Source organism: Ochlerotatus camptorhynchus, unplaced genomic scaffold, assembly GCF_037179485.1.
Source record: "Ochlerotatus camptorhynchus isolate MF236.1 unplaced genomic scaffold, CSIRO-AGI_Acam_v1.1 ptg000090l, whole genome shotgun sequence".
NCBI lineage: Eukaryota > Metazoa > Arthropoda > Insecta > Diptera > Culicidae > Ochlerotatus > Ochlerotatus camptorhynchus.
Genome location: NW_027040580.1, coordinates 1,495,357 through 1,516,930, shown reverse-complemented (window position 1 = coordinate 1,516,930; position 21,574 = coordinate 1,495,357). Strand labels below are relative to the sequence as shown.

At 39.5% G+C, this 21,574-nt stretch overlaps 1 protein-coding gene across 3 annotated transcripts; it reads right to left on the bottom strand.

Moving 5' to 3' along the window:
* Positions 1 to 1,090: 1,090 nt before the first annotated feature.
* On the bottom strand, positions 1,091 to 21,516 carry swm (Zinc finger protein swm). Of its 3 annotated transcripts, XM_065218596.1 has the most exons (4): positions 21,289 to 21,516; positions 14,205 to 15,212; positions 4,253 to 5,096; positions 1,091 to 4,183 (listed from the first exon to the last, which is right to left on the bottom strand). In XM_065218596.1, the coding sequence occupies exons 2-4, from the start codon at positions 14,892 to 14,894 to the stop codon at positions 2,430 to 2,432; spliced, it is 3,288 nt and encodes a 1,095-aa protein (XP_065074668.1). In that variant the 5' UTR covers positions 14,895 to 15,212; positions 21,289 to 21,516; the 3' UTR covers positions 1,091 to 2,429. The 3 variants fall into 3 exon arrangements, with proteins under 3 accessions (XP_065074668.1, XP_065074666.1, XP_065074667.1); XM_065218594.1 differs by having other exon boundaries at positions 1,091 to 5,096; positions 21,289 to 21,515; XM_065218595.1 differs by lacking the exon at positions 21,289 to 21,516 and adding an exon at positions 15,305 to 15,402 and having other exon boundaries at positions 1,091 to 5,096.
* Between the last annotated feature and the right edge of the window lie 58 nt (positions 21,517 to 21,574).

Genomic DNA, 21,574 nt, shown 5'->3' with positions numbered 1-21,574 from the left:
TATATATCACAGTTCCTAATGTTAAAAAAAAAACCGCAGAGCTCTAGGATCAGGTTCATGAATTGACCACTTTTACGGATGTTCCGGATTTTTCGAGCACCGTTCCGTTGTCTCCAGGATCCATATATAGGAACCATGACTGTATTCTGGCTAATTGTGAACATTTGTGCCCATTAATCTAAATTACAGATCGTGCGCCACTTGCAAAACCCTACAAACACACCTTTCAAAAAAACGTGTAACAACTCTTTTGTGTGCTTTGTTTTTTTTTTAAAGTAGACTACTCTATTTTCAATCTTTTTACAATCAAAATCATCTACAAACCCTAGAAATTCTAAAGGTACCACAATTTTTGAAATTCATTCAGAAATGGCTAAGTTATGCCATTGCAAACATGCCGTTACACGTTTTCGGAGGCTTCGTAGTCGGCGTAAAGTTGTTTACCCACCGTATTCGGAGTGTTAATCACCCATATTCTTGTTTCGTTCGAGCCATACCATATGGGTGAATACATTCTTTTCTTAAGAATTTGAATGGCAGGGAATAAAATTTGAAAATTCCTTGAATTCCAGGCAAGATAAAATGCCTTAAGGGTTCCAGGTTTTTGCCAAGTAGTACACAGTCTGAACCCACGACTATCTTCGTGAAATGCTCGCATAAGGTGATTCCTTGTAGAGTCCTTTTTCTTATCACACTTCGTAATTCCGAAAGTACAAACACCCCTATTCTGTATTTCGTTTCGAACGAAATTCTCATACAAAAAAATATTTTTTTGTATGAGAATTTCGTTCGAAACGAAATACAGAATAGGGGTGAAAATCTCAAGATTTACGGGGTTTATAGAAGAAGGTAGCAGTTTCAGCTAGGACGTGCACTCACAAATGCTTAAATATTTTGATTTGCGGAATTGCGAAGAGTAATCCGAAAAAGGGGCTACAAGGAATCACCAGAAGAAAATGTGATAAGGGAAGAAATCATGTTACGGAAAGGGAGACTTTCGTTCCTCATATAACAACCCATCTATAGATCAAGGTGGACCACACATCAACAATCACTCACACGTGGGCGGAAAGGTAATAAAAACACAAGCTTTTATGTTTATAGCTATCTTGGACTCTGTGTACGAGTTTTCGCAATGTTTCATCTTTTGAAATCAACTTTATTTTTTTCATTATCACTCGTAAACCTTCTTGTTAATGTGCCGACCGTGCAAGTTTTACTCTGTTTTACCATCGTTTTTTTTTTGAGTAATTTGTTTTTTGCTTTCTTTTTTTTGCATTCTTTTTTCGGCATAGTATTTTTTTTTTTGTTCAGAGTTCGTTAATTCTTTTTTATGGTCTCTGTCCGAGCCAAGTGTCCTATCTCTTACATTTCTACATCATTGATAACAGCTTTTTATGTTCTTATCAACTACGACAGTTTTAGGTACTGATGAGCTTGCAGCAGCTACTATCTGCAGCCACGTCGCCGAGTCGAACCACACAAGGTGCGTGCTGTGTGCTGCAGTTATCTCGTCTGTAAGAAATACAAGAAACAGAAGAACACAGAAGAAAACAAAATTCGATGGTCCAGAGTCAAGGGTTGCCAGCACGCTCGCAAGAAGATTTACAGCCAGCTCGAACAGGTCGGCCCTCTCTGTGTGATGACATCCGGATGGGGACGATGGCGCTCAATCCTTCCACGTTGGTTAAGGTTTAAATAATTTCTTCAAGGTCCTAATCGCTTGTTTCTTTGTGTTTTGAATATATTAAATTAATTTTCCCTTCCTTCGTTAGGTTGTTCTAGGATTACAAATCACTGTATGTACACCTTATGTTTATTATTTGTTTCTTGTATTATCTTATAGCTTTTTCATCTATAGGTGTGTGTATAGATTTTATTTTTTTATTTTGATAATTAATTAATAGTTAATTACTAGACTTTTCTCGATAAAACTATCATCGTTTTGTTTGTAGTTTGAAAGCCGCTAGAATCCGCGCGGTTCGAAGCGTGCCCATTATCGAAATAAAACTTTCATAGTTAATAATTTTGGTTCTGTTCGAACAGTCACATGACTTAATAAGTTATCTGCTTAAAAATGGGTTTCAATTAACGGACTTTGAACAATACAATCTAACCTAATGTTTGTAGTTCAATGTGGGTTGGGAAACATTCCTGATCGAATAATGATCTCAGCTCTGAGAATCGAAATTCCGTTCGACAGATCTAACAATTCCAAACGTCACAAAACATTCGACTACAAAGGTAAATAACAAAAAAAAAAAAACACTTTTCTTAGTGGAGAATTCTTACTTGCTACATTCGAAGAGAACAAAATCCACTTAAACGGTAATGACAAAAGTGAAATAAAAGTTAATATTTCAATTCAGTTAACTGCTTTCTGTCTCTGCTACTGATTCTCCCACAAGTGATGGCCACGGTAGCGATTATCAACGGCGCCAGGAACGGTCCTCCGATTCCATGTCCTCTTCCTCTTCCTCCTCTTCGACCAACTGTACTTCGGAAGTTTCTTCCATAGAGGCCGTTTCGTTCAGCGTGTCCATCGATGCAGCTGAGGAGGTGGTTTCCGCCCCAACAACAGTGCCAGCATTTTCACCAACTGCCTCATCCATCTTTTCAGCGGTATCTGCTGCGACCTTACTCAATCCGTCCGCTTCGGAAGCATTCTCAACCGGGGAAGCTTTTTCCTTGCTTTCTGTTGTAACAACTTGAGCTCCCACTGGGGTTGCGTTGTTTTTGATGTTAGTGTTGTTGATCACAGCCCACCCAATCTGCAGGGTTATGTCCCGGAACATCTTTCCGCGAACAAGCGCCTTCTCCGCATTCTGGCGAATCGAGTAAGTGATCGACAGCGATGGCACCGTTTCTTCCAGCTGATGCTTGGTAATCTCTCCGAAATGCTTGAAATGTCCAAGCAGGGCATCGGCATCTTCCAGGGAAAATCCAGTTATGGCGATCGTAGTTGGACGTCGGTCAACGCTGGTCGAACCAAGTGGAGCAACTCGATTGGTAGCTCGAACCGCGCGAACACCTTGCGGACCATACAACTGAGGTTTGCTGACAGGGGCTGCACCACTGACCACTACCGGGGTAGGAGCATTTCCTGATCCCGGAACTCGATGAGTACGTTGTTCTTGGGCAATCAGCTCCAACTCCGCATCCAGGATCTCTTTCTCGTGTTGTTCCTTAGTCTTGCGTTTGGGAGCTACTTGAGCCACGATTTGAGACTGATCACTGGCAATTTCCGCCTTCAGTTTGTCGATCTTACCTTCCAGTTCTTTGATCGAGGAGAGCAGCTTGGCACGGCTTGGATCATGCGCTTCGAACTTTTCGACCATCATCACCAACGTTCGCAGTTCCTTCAGGTAGCCCTGCAAAAGGTCGTACTTTCGCTTGCGTAGTCCTTGAGTAATTTCCTGAGTCTTCCTCATAAGATCGGACTTGGCGTGATTGATCTTAGCAGCATGCTTCATACGGAGTTGATTAGCCGTAACGATCGGGGTGGTAGTCGTGTTGATCAGTTTTGTAGCGGTGGTTAAATGAGTGGCTACTACCGTGTTAGTAGGGGCTACATTCTCGCCACCACTTGCCATGGAAGTTGCTGCAGAAGTGATAGCGGCAGCAATTGGTGTTCCATCCTTGGAAACAGTTGGGGCTGCGGATGTAGGTGTTGTTGCAGCCGATGAGATGTTCAAGTTGTTATTGATGCTGTACTGATTCGGGTATGATCTACGCAGTGAATGCTCTGTCTTTGCGCCTGGTGTAATTGCAGGCTGATCTCCACCGACCGGCGACGAATGCCAGAATACTTTAATGAAACGATTGTTCAGCACTGCTTCGGTGCTTCGGTAAGCCACGTTTGCTTCGGCGTGCGTTGAGAATGTCACTATGGCCGCTTCTGGATCTCCGTCATAGCTAATTTGAATGTTGACAATCTTTCCAAACTTGGAGAAGTGGTTATTCAGATGAGCAATTGCATTCAAACCACGCGGAATTTTCCTCAACTCTAAAGAACAGTTATGCTGTGGGTTGACAATGCCTCCATTGCCAGCCGGGTGACCAGTCACTCGTGGACCTAATCGGTTATTCATTGGGATCTTTCGCTTCATATGGGCATCAGCGACCGCAACGGCATCCTCTGGTTCGAACCTGCGCTTGGGTTGTTGAGCCGAAACGTCTCCACCTTTATTCGCATCAACAACAGGAACAGAAATTAGCTCTCTTTGCAACGGAGTGGCTCCGATGGGATTACCTGGAAAACCGGTGGGGAAACCAGGTGCCACACCTCGAAAAGACCCACTCAACGCACCTCGCGGTCCAAACCCGGGAACTCCGGCAATGTTTCCCAGCCTCTGTGCAATCGAAGGACGTCCAGGAGGGAAATTCGGTGGTCTGTTCCACAGTTCCGGTGCGTCCGGACTGTACTCTGGATGGATCGGTCCCGTTCGCATCTGGGCTGCTGATTGGATCGTAATCAGTGCAGGATTGTTGATATCTTCCAAAACCACCGGATCTACGCCGTGATCCCATGGACACGTTTCACCTCGCATACAGTAGCCCTTCTCGTCGAAATCCCTGCAGCGCTGCCTTTTCGCATTCAAAGGCCCTGGTTCAGCACTGGGTGTGTGATCCATCACAGGAGCAGGCACGGCAGCCGATGCCGCCGCCGCCGCAGCCGCCGTAACCGGCGATTCGGATCTTGCCATTTTTCTACGATCAACCACCGGCGAAGGTGATCGACTTCCGGACTGACTTCTGTTTACCGTGCGGCTAGCACCGCCCCCACTTGCTCCCGAACTACCACCGCCGGAGTTACCACCGCCGCCACCACCGCCGCTTCCTCCTCCACGTCGGTTTTCATAGCCATGGTTCTTACGGTCGTACCGATTACGGAACGATTCACCACCACGGCCAAGCGGCGATTTGTTACTACGGTACTGACGGTTCGCCTTGTCCCGGTTGGATTCACCTCGGAGGGGTCCACGATCACGTGAGCGGGATCGACGAGATTCGCGCGATCGTTCGAAGGAACGTGAACGGGACCGGGACCGGGAACGGTTCGATATCCGGCGGCCACGGTTGCGACTTTCTTTGCTCTGGAAAAGAGATAGAATGGAAACAAGGTGCGGTTAATATTGTTGCTTAGTGTTAGAATAATTCCATGATAGTTTCGAGAGAATGCAAGGAACTGAAGAACATTTCAAGTGGATTTTCATGAGATATCTATGGACTATTCTGAGGTCTTCATAACTATGTCAGGGTTCCCAAAATTTTCCTGAAGTTAATGAAACTGCCTTGAAGTTCTTTTGAAGTATGAGAAACTAGCCTGATGCTCACAATACTTCTAATCAAAATTTTAAACTTCCTTAAGTTTCCTTAAATTTTCTAACGACCATTGATCTTCTCTAAATCTTTAACAATTCGCTGAAGTTCTCGTAACTTTTTTTTTTAATTTATGTAATTTCTCTAATGTTAATGTTCTCCGAGGGGGGCGACACATCTAAATCTCAAATCTAAATGCTCAAAAAATCTCACACTAGCGAATGAATCTTCGAAAAATCTTCTATCATTTTTCACATCTACTTGCATCGCGTATCATCTTTTTGCAGGAAATCTTCAGAATCGTCATCAATTTTCTTTCTATCTACTCGGCGTGCACGCAGCTAACCACAGTAAAACAAAATATTACCTACATCGCAGATAGAGTCGCCCTCTTCGGGTTTTTTTTCTGAAGTTCATGGAAATGCCCTTAAATTATCGACACTAATTCATAATCTTCTTCAATAGTCGAGACTTTCCTGATGTTATTAAAACTGCCAGATTTTTGAATTTCCTTAAAGTTGACTGCTCTGCATTTCTGTATATTATTATAAGAACCCACAATTTTACTGAAATAAATTTTATTAATTAATAAATTTTCCAGAGGCGTCGCGTGCCTCATTTGTTTACCTGTGCACCAAACTTTGTTCGTCATAGTTTTCCACTACATATTAGTTTTTGTTTTTTTGTTTTTTCAATGCTCCATGAATAGCGTCGTGAATATGCAATTGTTTCATTTGTAAATGATATCGTTTCGCAGCGAATTGACTCAACAGAACTTTTATCAAAATTAAATTTCCATGCACCCACTCGGCAACTCCGAAATCGAAATTTATTTGCCATAAAACATCATCGCACAAATTATGCAAAATATGGGCCATTAAACCGCATGATGGCCTCTTACAATAAACACTGCGAAACCATTGACTTTACAATGTCTCGGCATAAACTAAAGCAATATTTTTATTCCATAAGAAATAACAACTCATAAAAGAAAAGACAAGAAAGCTGACACTACTTTTTTTTATATAAATATATATTTAAGAAAACAAAACTGTATTAGTTGTACTAGTCTACGTTGGTTGACGAAATAAATAAATAAACAATTCGAAGGACATATTCTCTATTACTATATTAATCACTACCTAACGTAACATTTGAAGGGCCTATCATCTTGTGTAAACAAAACTTGTATGGCCCTTTTTGCGTTAACCGAAGTAGGAGGAATTGCAAAACTTAACTAATTCTCGTTTTTATCACAAGGAAGTCGAAGAGTTTTCTTTCGACTGAAGCGTAATGAAGAATATCCGTCAAACACTTCCGAAAACATTTTTGATACAAATCAGAGTCAAAATCAAGAGAAAATTCATGAAGTCCCCTGGGTAGCAAACTTGAATTAATCAACTCTTTATTCATCAGAACAACACTATCAGAATGGACCATGGACGCTCATAAGTGTGGACAGGCGCACCGGCGCAACCATCAGAGAGATTTGATTGAGTGATTTACAACTCGACAGTGCTTTTCATCGATTTTCTCTTTGCATTGCTACAGCTAAGCGAAACAATTTTCTAGAATTTGTTCAATGCAGAGTAGTAACAGGTTGTATTGGCTATCAAAAGCAACAGCAAACGCACCGAGAAACGTTAAATCTAACGAGTTATTAACAAAAGAGAAAATCGACGAAGAGAATCGATCATCGCGTATAGGCCCTTATGCATGTTCACTGTCGAACTGACAAGAGGGTGAGAGCGAGCTTTTGCGCTCTCTTTCTCCATTACTCTCTTTGCCTGCAATCAGATATCCAAGTGCACAGCAAGAAATGCACACTTTAGGTAGAGTCGGTGTATAATGAGTCACGCCAAGAGAAAAACAGTTTAACTCGCATCACGGTTTTCGAAAGATTCTCTTTCCTTTCACTTGGCAACAGAGGACTTCTACATCAACTTCAAATGACTTCTAGCCATAAATAAAAATAGCGGCTGTAGTAAATCATTATATCAGTGATTTTGTCAAATTATCTTAACAAAAAATAGTAGAAATTCTCATTACTGGTCATTACTAAACGTATCCCATGACAAGCTAATGCTCACTGCGTATTTATGATAATTTCTTCGATTATATTTTATATTTTATTGCAATACCTTTCGTGGACCTTTCATAGCATCGTAATGTTTGTTTACTTTGCTCGATAGGTAGCCGGTTTGACAGTTCAATAGGTAGACTTGGCTTCACTCTTGGCGTGACTCATTATACACCGACTCTAACTTTAGGCACCCATACATCACAAATGTTCTTCTAATTTAAACTCAGACATTCATACCGGTCTGCAAGTATGATACACGTCCAAAGCGTACCAGACTGCTGTTTCCGTGTTGCTCCCGTTTGACGCGTGACTGCTGAAAGTTTCAATTACAACTAGTGGTGCAAACCGCCATGTATTGTGGAAAATTTGTGGTATGTTTCAAGAGGTGATAGAAGGTCTGCCTGGCTTACATCAGGCATTTGACCATTCACAAACTAGCCACCCGCCACCCAAAAAAGCTCGCTTTAGGTACACTATTTAACGAGTTTTGTCATGGTAGTGATATCGACATGCTTAGAAATCAATACATTAGGCATTAGGCAGACCATCCGAACTGAATTTAATTCTTTTTGAAGCAAACCAAGGTCGAAGATTCAATTGAGCCACACTATAAAACAGTTTATTCATGGTGTCTTGTGGTCTGGAGTAAAGAAGTACAGCTATAATGTGGCCATAAAATCTATAAAAATCTAAACGCATTTTTTTTTTAATTATTTACACCTGTGTCGTACACAGGTTGCACATGTGGACGCGACGCCACTGAAATTTTCCTTGAATTTTATAAACTCACGGTACTCTGCCGTAAATCACAAATTTTCCCTGAACTAATCTGGACATCCTTGAAATTGTCTATGCTGAAGTTCTTTTTTTTTTTTTGCAAATTTTCTTATATAGGGGAAATGTAGGTAATGTCGGCCTACATGTCCCTAATTTGGGCCCATCGCTAAAAGTCTGCTATTTATCAATTTTATCTAGATGAACGAGTCATTAGGACGGTACTAATGGATATTTTTGGCCGCTATTGAAAATTTAGTCGATTGCTGAATTTATGTATGGGCCCAAATTAGGGACATGTAGGCCGATATTACCTGCATTTCCCCTATAGTCATAATTCCCTGACACTTCTGAAGTTTTCAGATCAATCATAGAATTCTCGGAATATCCCAAAAGTCAACGGAACTTCTTGAAAGTCGCTGCAAACTTCCCTAAGTTATTAGGCTTATTCAATGCACCACCAATGTAGAGGGCGCCAGTCTCGAGTTCGAGAGGAAACGTCAACCAAACCGATTGTTTACATCAGAAAAAGTATTTTTCATAACGCAAGTTAAAGCATTTTTCATTGAACATCTTGTCAATTTCCATCGGTAATCAACTTGGCTACACTTTCGCAATTTTATGAAGTTCTAGAAATTTCCATAATATAATCACATATAACACCCTTAAAATACTCTCACATTTTCCGGATGTTCTTATAGATTTTATTGCGTTCAAGAAATTCTCTCTGAGTTTTGCTGAAGTTTCCAGAATTTTCCTGATTTTCTCGAAATTTCTTTAAGGGCCTGTTCATAAACTACGTAGACAGTTTTTTTGGGATTCTTGATCCCCCCCTCCCCCTGCGTAGACAATTGTCCATACAAATGTTTTAAATTTGTATGGACCAAGGATAATTGTCAACCCCCCCCCCTCTCTTAACTGTCTACGTAGTTTATGAACAGCCCCTAAGGTTTCTGCAATTTCCTTGATTCTCTAAATCGCTGATCTATCTTGATGTTCTCGGAGATTTCCTGAAGCTCTCAGTTCTATTGAAGATCTCGGTTCTACACTGAAATAAATGGAATTCTCGCAGAACACCTCTCGCAGAACTTCCCTGAAATTCTCTGGTTATATGTGAAGTTCCTGAAAAATTTCTCTAATTTTAATAAATTCTCTGAACAGCTTAAGGGTTCTCGGTGTTTTTTTTTCCAGCACACCATGACGTTCCTGCATGTTTCTAAACTCACGACAATAGGGGGCTTATTACGGATGTCACTTCACGGTGAAAACTTGTCACTTGTCGTCACGGTGAAGTGATTCCTATTTGAATTGCACGGCAATCACGGCTCTTATTCTGAAATTCACTTCCTTATCACCGTGTAGTGACACCCGTAATAAGGCCCATCATGTTCTATATTACGTGATATCCCATACAAACGAACTGTCAATCTATAACATGAATAGTTCTTGATATAGCTCTGTTGTCTACTTGATAAAATCCTGAAAAGCAGTGACTGGCAACCAGGCCACGAAACAGCTGGTCGCTATTTGTTGGCTTAAAATGTCACTTTTCCGTCGAGTCAATAAAAACATTTGGAAAAGACTCTGGATGAACAATAGAAAAGGGTCCATCAGCATTTGTAAACAAACCGTCTAAAGCTCTTTCCTCACAAAACGAAGGCCTCTCACGCAAACCAACACCATCATTGTGTAGAGGAAACTTTTTCCTATTTGATGATGGTATTGGTTTGCGTGGGCGGTCTTCGCTTTTTGAGGAAACTGTTTGTTTACAAATACTGATAGGTCCTTTTCTATTGTTGATCCAGAACTGGCAGTTTCAAGCAACCATTCTAAATCTCCTGACCCACCTACCCGAGACGAAGTTCTTCCGCAATCAATACCATCGGATTGGCTCCATTCAACTGTCGCCAACTAATGGAAGGTTTCACGGTGGTGGTCGCCTTCGGAGTGTGCCCGTCGAACAAAAAAAAATGTAGCAAATCAACGATTTTCTCCGGTACCCAACCAAAACGTCCCGTCACCAAAACGGACGCCGTTTTGTGTCGACTGCCCAGGTACAGTAGGAGGAAATCAAGAAGCTCTACCGATGGGAAGTCATCAACATCAAGGTGAAAGTCAGTGAATAAGAGATTCCTCGCGAGCGTAATCCAACTGCGTGGTGCTGAGCGCTGCGCATATTGTTTCCGCCTCAGACGTTCGATGATACTAAAAAGATCCGCATTTAAAGAATGTCCATGTGGGCTTTCTTTACCTTGCTCTGGCTGTCTGTGTAGCCTGCAAAATCGACGCAACGACGGTTGAAAATGCAGCGTTGAACAGCTTTCCATTTGTATGATATGAAACTGGTCAGGCTGCAGCAAATATTCCGACACTCATTGGTCAAAAGTATACGGATCTCCTCGGTACTGGCTTCGTACGCTCTGAAAGCTTCCACCCGATAACGCCGTCAGGATAGGTTTCCACAGCAAACACAAATCCCTGATGCTGCACATGCAAACAATAACAAAGTTTCTCACTGTCATAAATGATAAACCATATCAAGTCACCGTAATGTGAACACCTCAACTTGATATCGATATCATCTCTTTATATCACGTGATATAGAGCGTAATGAGAACGAGGTATAAAAGTGTCCACAGTTGTCCTCAAGTTCTCTATATTTCTGATTGATTGAGTGATTGATTTATCTTTATTAATGAGGCTTTCAGCCTGAGACTGGTTCGCCTCCAAACATATTTCTGAAGTTCTCTTGACAACGGTGTAGTTCTCCGAAATTCTAGGAACTTCTTAAAAGGTTTCTGCAGTTTTTTCGGAAGTTAGTAGAACCGCTGTGAGGTTCAATTTACTCTGATGCATTTTCGAAAAATTCAAAAGCATTTTTTTTCGATGCATCATTTTAGATTGCAAAACAGCTCGCTTCATTTAGTGTATAATAAAAAAGAGAAGAATGACGCGAGCTTTTTGCAATCTGAAATGATGCGTCGAAAAAAACTGCATTTGAATTTTTCGAAAATGCATTAAATAATCTAGGTCCTATTTAGGATTATCTGCAAAAATGCAAATTTGATCAACGCCCACCTACACTTGTGAGCAGTTGCGAGTCGTTTCATAAAAACAAAAAAACAATAAAACAATCGATGGCAAATAAACTAATTAATTGACTCATTTATTGCGAAGTTTTTCTTCATTTATACTGGAGTGATTTTAATTTCGTCGTTCTCAAATTTCGCTTTCACCAATCCCACCTTGGAACATATTATATGATAACGCTTGGTTTCCATGGCATTTCTTCTGATGTTTACTTTTGACTCCTTTGTTCCAAACCAGCTGGTTAATCCTCTTCCATATGTTTACTTTTTACCCCTTTGTTCTCGAGCTTACACGGAGAAACGAAAGAACTCAAAATTGACATAGAAAGTACTTGAAAATAAGTTTTCCCCTAACACTACTGTTTTGGATACAATTCTATTCTCATTGATAAGCACTTTTAACTTAATCATGAAGTAAAACTAAAACAGTTACTTTTACTTTAATACTCGAAAGTATTAAGTTGATAGGCTTGTTTCAAATGTTACGCGAGTATTATTCATGTGTTCATTTTTAGTAAACAGGGCCCCGCTGTTGTGTCACTTTTTGTCGAGTGAGTGAACTCAAATCTATCCGTGCACTCGTCTATGGATTTGAGTTCACATTATCCCAAATGGTCATTACCCCGAATCCCTTGCGAAAAGCTATTGATTATATATTTTCCTTATATATTAAAAGAAGGGAATAACGGCGCCGGTGGTGTAGTGGTAAGCGTGCTTACCTCTCACCCCAGCAGGCCTGGGTTCAATCCCAGTCGGCGCCGCCGGGATGTTCTGAGGCATAACATCTCTGATCACGCCTTCCTTCGGAAGGGAAGAAAAGCCGTTAATCCCCGGTTCATGAGTTGATGGGTCGATAGGTAGGGTCCAGGTGTAGGAGCTGCTTTCCTGGCGCGTCGGTAGCATTGGTGCTCAGCACGGAAAACAAGATCGACGGAAAAAACAAACCAAAGGAAAAAAAAATTAAAAGAAGGGAATATTCCCTGCTTTATCATACATCCAAAGAATTAATTATTTTCTCTTTTATATATTCAAAGAAGGGAATATTCCCTTCTTTATCGTTTATCCAAAGAATTAATTATTTCCTTTTCTTATATTTTCAAAGAAAGGAAAACGCCTTGAACCATTAAGAAGTTTTTCTATTCTTTTTATACACGCGAAAGAAGATTCCAGGAGTGACTATAATAAACAAAAATAGTCAATCTAATACATGTCATACTTTTCTGGGGAATGGTTCATTCTGGGGAATGGTTCATTCTGGGGAATGGTGCATTCTGGGCAATGTTATAGAACCGAATTTCCCATTCAGCGTGTTGATTCAGGCGCAAGCTAACGTCATCTTCTGTCGAACTGTGCAGTGAGCTTAGCGAGAAATTCGTTTATGTTGCCGTGGTAAACCAAAGAGAAAGTCGATGAAGAGAATCGATCAACGAGGATAGGTTCTTTTCAAATGTTACGCGAGAAACCACAATACTGGATTATTAACTTTTCGAGCACCAAACCGAACCGCGGATTCCATTTATCCGATTTCTTATGCTTTTTATACCGTTGGAAGGGTTATTTCCTCAACTTTTATTAATATGTTAATCACTCTACCTGTTTTTATCAGTCTATAAATCCAGATTATTAGTTTTTAACATAATTTTCCAGAGGACATTAGGTAGAGGAATTTAAATATTATCTTCAATCTAAGCAGCGTCCGCACTTCTATTAGCAATTTGTCAGCGTCACGAACACATGACGTTTTCGTTTGTTTGTATTTATCTGATGCTAGCTATTCTATTTATTCCAATCGACAGAATTGTCCAAAACGGGTTTAAAACGTTTTTACGACGCTCCAAACTTCTCACGAGAGTGTGACTATTGTCGGCAGCCTCTTTTTCTTCGGCAACCTTTCCACTTGAACTGCGTGTTAAACAGCTGTTCTATTATCGGCAACTCGAAATACCCCGCATTTTGAAGAACGTATATTTTATGATTCTGGCATAACAAGATTGCTCAGTCGTTAAAATGTAATCAGAGTGAAGCTGAAAGACTAAGATCTTTAAATACTTTCAGCAAACTGTTTCGGTGGTTTAACGTTTAAATTGTGGTTGCTGAAAACAGGTGCCGAAGCCAGCATTTACCCTACCTACTCTTTCAGTAATGCAAGTAAAATCCGACTATGTTGCATTCTACTAGATATTTTTATAAGCTTTCAGGGAAAAATATGCAAGAAGGAATAAATTAGTTTTAATTAGCTAAAACGGCTTGTCTACCTAGTACCGTCTCGACAAAAAATTAATTTCAACAAAAAAAATAACAAACGCTCCCACAAACTAACTTTGCCAACAAGATAAAAACATCAGAAATCCGTTGACAATAGCCGAAGATATTACAAAATTGAAGAAAAAAAAGTGATTTTACTCCGGTAATCGAAGAGTTAAAAACTTTTGAAAATCGTCCAAAAACTGATACTAAATAAATGCTAACTTCCATTTTGATCCAATTATTTAGCCTGGGCGTTTATCAAAACCAAACCAACGACAACGCGCCGACTACAGGGCAATAATGTGGGTGCCTTCTACGGATGACTCTCAACTCCGAATGCACAAACGGTCTCGCAGAGACAATTAATCTACCGATTAAGGGCAAATAAAAACCGTACCAATTGTACCTCACCTCTCTCTCACCCCCTCCCCTGAAAACAGGGGGAACAATGATCGAGAACATTCAATGACGTCACCGTCAATATAGTGTGCTGCTCATGTTGTGGCTTCTTTCTAGATTCAGCCTACCCACTACCAGTAGTAAGAGCGCAGTGATAAATATAGACAAACAAACGACGACGACGACGATGCGACGTGCAACGTGTAATTTAGGTGCAATGGGAAGCACATAGGCGCCGTTTGGTCACCCCACTATAGACGGGAAAAAAACTGCGTTTACTGGATACTTACATGTTCGTCCTTGTTATTGGAACTTTTGATCGGAATTTTGCCGCTAGCATTAGATGAATTCTGACTGGAAACTAGATTGTTGTTGGCGGCCGGTGTCGGAATTGCTCCACTGTTGGCACTACTTGATAGTTCATTGCCGATTTCGTGCACTACACTGTTGTTATTGTTGGTACTGGAAGTGACCGAAGATTTTTCCCCGGAGGAAACAATTCCAGCCGATGCATCTTTTGATGATTTACCGTTGCTATTGTTGTTTTCGTGCAGAGGTGGTGTGAATTCTCTTTTGATACGAACTTTGGAACTGCTGTTGTTTGTATCATCAGGGGTTGCCGACGGCTGTGACTGTGCCGTTCCAATGGAGCTGGTATTTTGCTGTTGCACCGCAGCCGCAGCTTCTACTACGGCTATCGCTGCCGCTGCAGCTGCTGCTGCTGCCTCTTTGGCTTGCACTATTTTGATATAATCCTCACTTTTGATCGATCTGAATAACCGTTCCAAGAATGGTTCCGTTTCGTGAGCGAGAAAAACATCCAGCTGTTCTTTCATGCAGTCCCGCAGATCTTTTTCGGGTTTGTCTTTTTTAAGCAGCGCCAACACGTACCGAGCCAATGCTCCCGGATCTGCGTCACACAGAGGTTCCAGGACCTCCGTCAGCCACGTCTTCAACGCATCCGGATTGTTTATATGCATCGCTGCTTTCGACCTTTCAATTTGTGTGGCGGATAACTACGAAATGACACCTCGACGAACTCTCCTGGAGAACACAACACGTCCGCCCTGCTGCTATTATTAAAAATCCACACACGCCGATCTACCTACGGTATTTCGATGTATTGTGTAATGGCGATGTTTCACTGAATTATTCTACTCTGTATGTGTGAGTACAGCTGCTGCAGAAAATTTTACTCTTGCTTCTTTTTCTTCCTGCTGTTCTTCTCTTCTTCTTGCCACCAGCGAAAAAACGCACCAAATTGGACACTATCTCGTCTTTTCGTTTTTTATTTCAATCTGAAACGAGAACAAACAGCACGATTAACAGATTGATTAACACCACTGGAGGAAAACTGACGAAAAAACATTAATTTTAGCAATCCACGCACCAGTTGACTAGCGATAAAATTAATAAGAAACAATCTCGTTCAACTTCAATCTCCACCATTCGCTTTTGCCTTTTCCGACTCTGGCTACTGGCACTGATGATGGCTGCCTGACTAGACTGTCCATGGACCAGTGCTGCCAGAAGCGCAGAGAAAATAATGAATCGCAATTGCATGCAAATAGAAAATTGAATAATGTGAAAATGGTTTTTGTATATTGGAAACGATACACTGATAAATTGAACTATTCCCATTTTGGTTGAAATTTAATCAATTTGACATTAAATTCAGTTTAATCATATCGAATGATTAAAAATTAATCCTCTCTTTCTAAAAAATAAGCATCTGATATTAATCCCAGTTTAATCATGATTGATTAGATTGTAGATTATCTTTTTTTGAATAAACTTTAATCATTTTTGATTATATTTTAATAATTTTTGATTGAATTTTAATCTTTTTTGATTGTACATCAGTATTGAAAAAGAAAAAAAATTAATACTGGAAAGATTATTTCGAATCTGCTAACTACCGAAGTAATCATGGCTCCGGACTCAATTGGCAAATCAAAGTTGGCACTCGTGGAGAATAGAAGAACTATAACAGTGATGATGGTTTCAAAATTTTCCACGGGGAAGTATACAAATGCAATCTTAAAATGCTTTTATTTTGTAAATGGAACATTTTATTTAAATCTGGTTGCTGCTACAGTGGTAGAAAAGCTCAAATCTATGTGTACACCTAAAAATCTGAAAATAAATTAATGTTTCTGTATTATTTGTCTATTGAGTAGTCCTTAAGTTTTCTACTAACATAGCATCAACCAGAATTAAATAAAATGCTCCATTTGCAAAATAAAAGCATTTTAAGATTGCACTCGTATACCTCACCGTGTAAAATTTTGAAACCATCATCACTCTCATAGTTCTTCTATTCTCCACGAGTGCCAACTTTGATTTGCCAATAAGGTGAAGCGGGAATCTGCATACTTTTTAAGCTTTTTTTATTTTATTTATCTTTGAGTGTATGCTCATTAATGTGGTGTTTACATCTGTGCTGTTTTGCTAGCGCTAGTGTACTAGTTCTGTACTAAAAAATAGTCAGCATAATGTAAAAAGGGCGTCAGCATCTAGCAGCATGATATTTCAGGAACAACTGAAATTCGTGCTAGTTGGTTGAGCTGGCTGTGCTAGTGTACTAGCAGAAGTGTGAACAGTTCATAAACCTTGGAAAAATGCTCATTTACTGCGTAGCTACTCAGATTTACTGTACAGCCCGTGTTTTCTGTAGTGAGGGGAGCACCTCGGGGAGCACTGGAGCACAGACAAGAAGTTAAATTTTGACAACCGTGGCTCGAAAACCGGTCGATCGACACGGGAATTTTCAAACATAGAGAATAACTTTCGAAATGTCACTTTTAACCACGGGTTAAATCGAGGGTTAAATTTAGCTCAGCAAAATTTGCCATTTCAGTGTCAACATTTCAAAGGGGCGTAATTGTATTTATAAACAATGACTTTATCCGTCGATTTCTCGTGAATTAAAACTTACTCATGAAGATTAATGACACAAGAAGGGAGATGATTACCAGCTAGCATTGTTAATTTGGAGGGATGAACTTTTATTTGCGAGAAATCGATAGCTGTTTACTTTGAAATGTTGGCAAAACTCAAAGAAAACCAGTTTTTCCTGTGATTCTTAAGGGCCACCCACATTAGATCCGTTTGCGTTGCTTTGACGTAAATTTGACAGTTAGACAATAGATTTAGCTGTTACTTTGCAGCAACGCGTCCGATCCGGATTTAATGTGCGTGGGCCTTTAAGAAAATTGACGTGCACAAACATTTTTTTTCTGCATCATTATGGTAAAAAAGTCTAGTATAAATACCGCAAAACCAGCAGACCTTAGGCCGTTCGCGATGCTGCTGTATTTTATATGGATTGTTTCAATTTTAAACTAGAACAGAAACGCACCCCTCGCAATGCTGAGTTGCAGTTTCATTATTTGAGCACTATTTTGCACCAGATTCACAACTGCTCGACTGTTCGGTTTTATTTCCGAGCGGGTTTGAAACACGAATGGAACTCTGTTTCATATTTCTGTTGATGTATTCATTTAAGTTGAGAAGATTCAAAAGAAATTTGGTAATTTACAGAAATTTTGGGAACTTCTGAGAGGTTTGAGGATATTTTATAGAAGTTCGGAGAACTTAATTTAAATAACGAAGACCTTCTCAAAAAATCGGAGAACTTTATAGAGAACAGTAAACTGTAGGGAAATTGTATTTTAGAAAAGTTTCAGGAAGTATCATTGAAGATTGGGTAATTTCAAAGAAGTGAGCGGTTTTTCATAAAAAGATCGGGCACGAAACGAAAATCAATTATTTTATTCATGTGTTTCACTTATACCTTTTTGCCAAAACATCAGTCTTATACATTCCATAAGACAAATCACATAGGTCCTATAAGACAGCATAAAAGGTATGTGTAACCGCTTATACATTTCATTCGACGCATGATATTCATTAAATTTTTGCAAGGCGTCTGCTTTTTAATTGACTTTTAATTTTATGAATAATCAGAAATAGAATTTTGCCAAAAGGTATAAAGAGATTTCTATCCGTGGGGAACAGACTCGTAGTTCTAAGAATTTCATAGTAATTTATAGAATTTCATGAAAGCGCTTGCGTCTTTTACATCAAGAAGATATTCTCTCATATGATACCAGGCAGTCAGAAATTATTCTAATGATCTGAAGGTGTTCTAAGATCTCTATGAAGTCCGTTAGATATTTTTTTCAAAACTTCGGGTTGATCAGGTATCATTCTAAAAATATTCAAATATTCAACTATCTAAATCACATCTCTCAGATATCCTCTCATATGATACCAGGCAGCTAATAAATTATTCCATGTGTTTTAAGATGTCTCTAATGTTCTCTGAATACTTTTTCTAGACTTCAGTGAGATCAGGTACTATTCTGATGAAGATCTCGAATATCCAACAATTCCAATAACATCTCCCTGATATTATCTCATGATACCATAAAATATTCCAAAGGCTTCTGGTGATCAGAGATCTCCAAAAACTTCTCAGGATGTTCTCATGTCTTCAGGTTTATTTAGTATAATTCTGAAGATCTTCAACTTAAAATATTCACTTCAGATATTCACCTACGATATCAGGTTGCTCAGAAATTATTTCAAATACCATCAGGTGATCAGCGATCTCCATGAATAATCATACTTTATTTTTTTATATGTTTCGACAGCAGAATCGTCCGGGACCTCTTCTCGTGGTTCGTACTCGTTACCTGATACTGGATTACGAATCATCAAAGCAAACAAAATCTGCAAACGCACACATATGTAGCGATAAATACCAAACTCCGTTTGGAACTGCACGTCGCGCTGATCGTGTTGCAGTTTAATTTTTGACAGTTTCAAATTTTAGAACTGTTGAGTAGTTCGAAACAATTTTGAAACTTAGCATTGCGAACGGCCTTACGATTTTGTTTTTTTACCAAAATTTTATTGTATTTTGCATTTGTAGGTTAACTCTTCAAAAGTACGAAATCTCCAATAAAAGTGTGTTTATGAATCAAGGAATAAGTGCGCCGAAGACACAAAAATGACTTAATGTAAAAGCGCACTTTTATAAGGGATTCCGCACTTACAATGTGCGCAATAAAATTATGAAATAGAAATATTTTTGGAATTACAGAAAAGAAAAACTGATTTTTTTGAATATTATATATTTTTCCTAGTTTGTTTTCCACTATTTTAAGAAAAATCAAAACGTACCAAAACGTGTCAAGCTCATTCTAGAAGCCTGCCCGTCGCTTCACTCATCTGACTAAACAACACAGACAGGACAGTAAATCTAAATAGCTACGCAGTAAAGGAGCATTTTTTAAGGTTTAAGGAGCATTTCGACAGTGAGCATGCATAAGGGCGTATACACGATGATTGATTCCTTTCATCGATTTTCTCTTTGCATTTCGACAGCTAAGCGAAACAATTTTCTAGAATTTGTTTAATGCAGAGTTGTAACAGGTTGCATTGGCTATCAAAAGCAACAGCAAAGGCACAGAGAAACGTTAATTCTAGCGAGTTAACAAAAGAGAAAATCGACGAAGAGAATCGATCATCGCGTTTACGCCCTTATGCATGCTCACTGTCTATTTCAGCGTTTTATGCCGTGGCCAGGGTAGACGCGACACGCAACTCACGCAAGAAATAATAATAAATAATAAGATTCTTTTGAAATGGCCAGGGGGAGAAAAAATACTCATTTCAATTAAATAAATATTAATTGCACATATTAAAACACGTTTATTGAATTATATTTTTCAACAGTCAATTATTTACACGGATTAATAGTAATTTTATTCCAGGAAATAATCACCATCAGCTAGACCATCAGCACAGCCATCAGTGTTGTCTACGAATAATTCCTCCCGAACGTAAAGACGCCGACAAACCAGCATGAATGATCATACAAATTACAAAGAAATTTCTGATCAAAGCACAAAACTGACATCTGCCGCCGTGTTCGCGGAACATATTTATCCTAGTCACGAACATGCGTACAAAATTTATGAGTTGGTTCGTGTCTAATCTATTTAGGACAAATTATTTTTATCTAGATAAAACATTTCTATGGTTTTGACAGATGGGATCTCTGCACATTTGGATCGGCCGTTATGGATTCTCGATCAAGAGTTAAGTTTAAGTTCCATGCCGGTTTGTCGGTGGTAAAGAGCTGGGGTTTCAATACTTACTGTTGGGATTGGATCGTAACCTTGAATAATAATTATATGTAATTATGGAAAGTTACTCTACGCTCGTATACCACTCCGTGGATTATTTTCAATCATCATCACTTTCATATCTCCACGGGAGCTAACTTTGATTTGCCTCCTGGGATTTTTTTTCCGATTTTCGAAACCTTTCAGGCTTCCTCTGGATGTGTCATTTAGTTTTTCCTCAAGCAAACCCCACACGCATCAATATATTGACGCGAAGGGGAATTATTGACAATAATATTGATGATGTGAATTCAGAAATATTGTCAATCTCGATATATTGACGTCAATATAGCATGTATTGACAATACGATTATTGTCAATAAAAGCAATCGTGTAGGGTTCACTTCAGAAGTGCCTCAATATTTTACATGGAAGTTCCTCGGATGTTTTTTTGAGTTTAGCGAACCCCACACGTATCAATATATTGACGCGAAAGGGAATTATTGACAATAATATTGATGATGTGAATACAGAATTATTGTCAATACCGATGTATTGACGTCAATAAGGAAAGCATTGACAATACGATTATTATCAATAAAGTGAACCCTACACGATTGCTTTTATTGACAATAATCGTATTGTCAATACATGCTATATTGACGTCAATATATCGAGATTGACAATATTTCTGAATTCACATCATCAATATTATTGTCAATAATTCCCCTTCGCGTCAATATATTGATGCGTGTGGGGTTTGCTTAAAAGCAATCGTGTAGAGTCCACTTTTCCTTAGCACTTTTTTTCAAACTTCGTACAGAAGAGCTTTTCCTGGAAGTTTTCTCAACTTCCTTCAGAAGCTGATTCAAACATTCCTTGGAAATTTCTTCCGACTTTCCTAAAAAGACCGTTCGTAGCCCAAAATTTTAAATTTCCGCGGCAAAAACTATAAATAGAAAATACCGATTTTTTAAAACCTATGACACCGACAGGCTTGAAAACCATCTGGCAACGCTGACTTGGTCGCACTCGCGATGCTCGCGATCGACGTCGTCGTATAGCAGCTCGCAGCCGTGTCACTTCACTCGTCCGTTCGAATATTGAACACCCCCCCAGAGCAGGTATGCACGAGACACTCTGCTTATTTCGATTCGGGGAGGTGAAAAGAGTTACATAAAAATAGCTCAATAAACAAAATGTTCCATGCTGAGAGAGCCTCCCATAGGAATCTTACCTGGTGGGGGACAACTAGAAACGGCGCACTAGCCGATCAGGGGTATCGGAAGGTCCCTTTTCCGAGGTCACCACCAGCTCACAATGCGTTTGGTATCCTGATAACGATTTGCAATGGCGAAAAACTACTTTTATCGCCCGATTCCTTGCTGTGTGTTTTGCACGCACGCAGCAGTAAAAATACTTTTCACTCGTTTTACTCCTATCGCTACTGACGACTGACTTAACTGGTTTGACTTCACGCGTTTTGCTCCCGAAATATTCTCGAAAGACGATGACAAAAAATG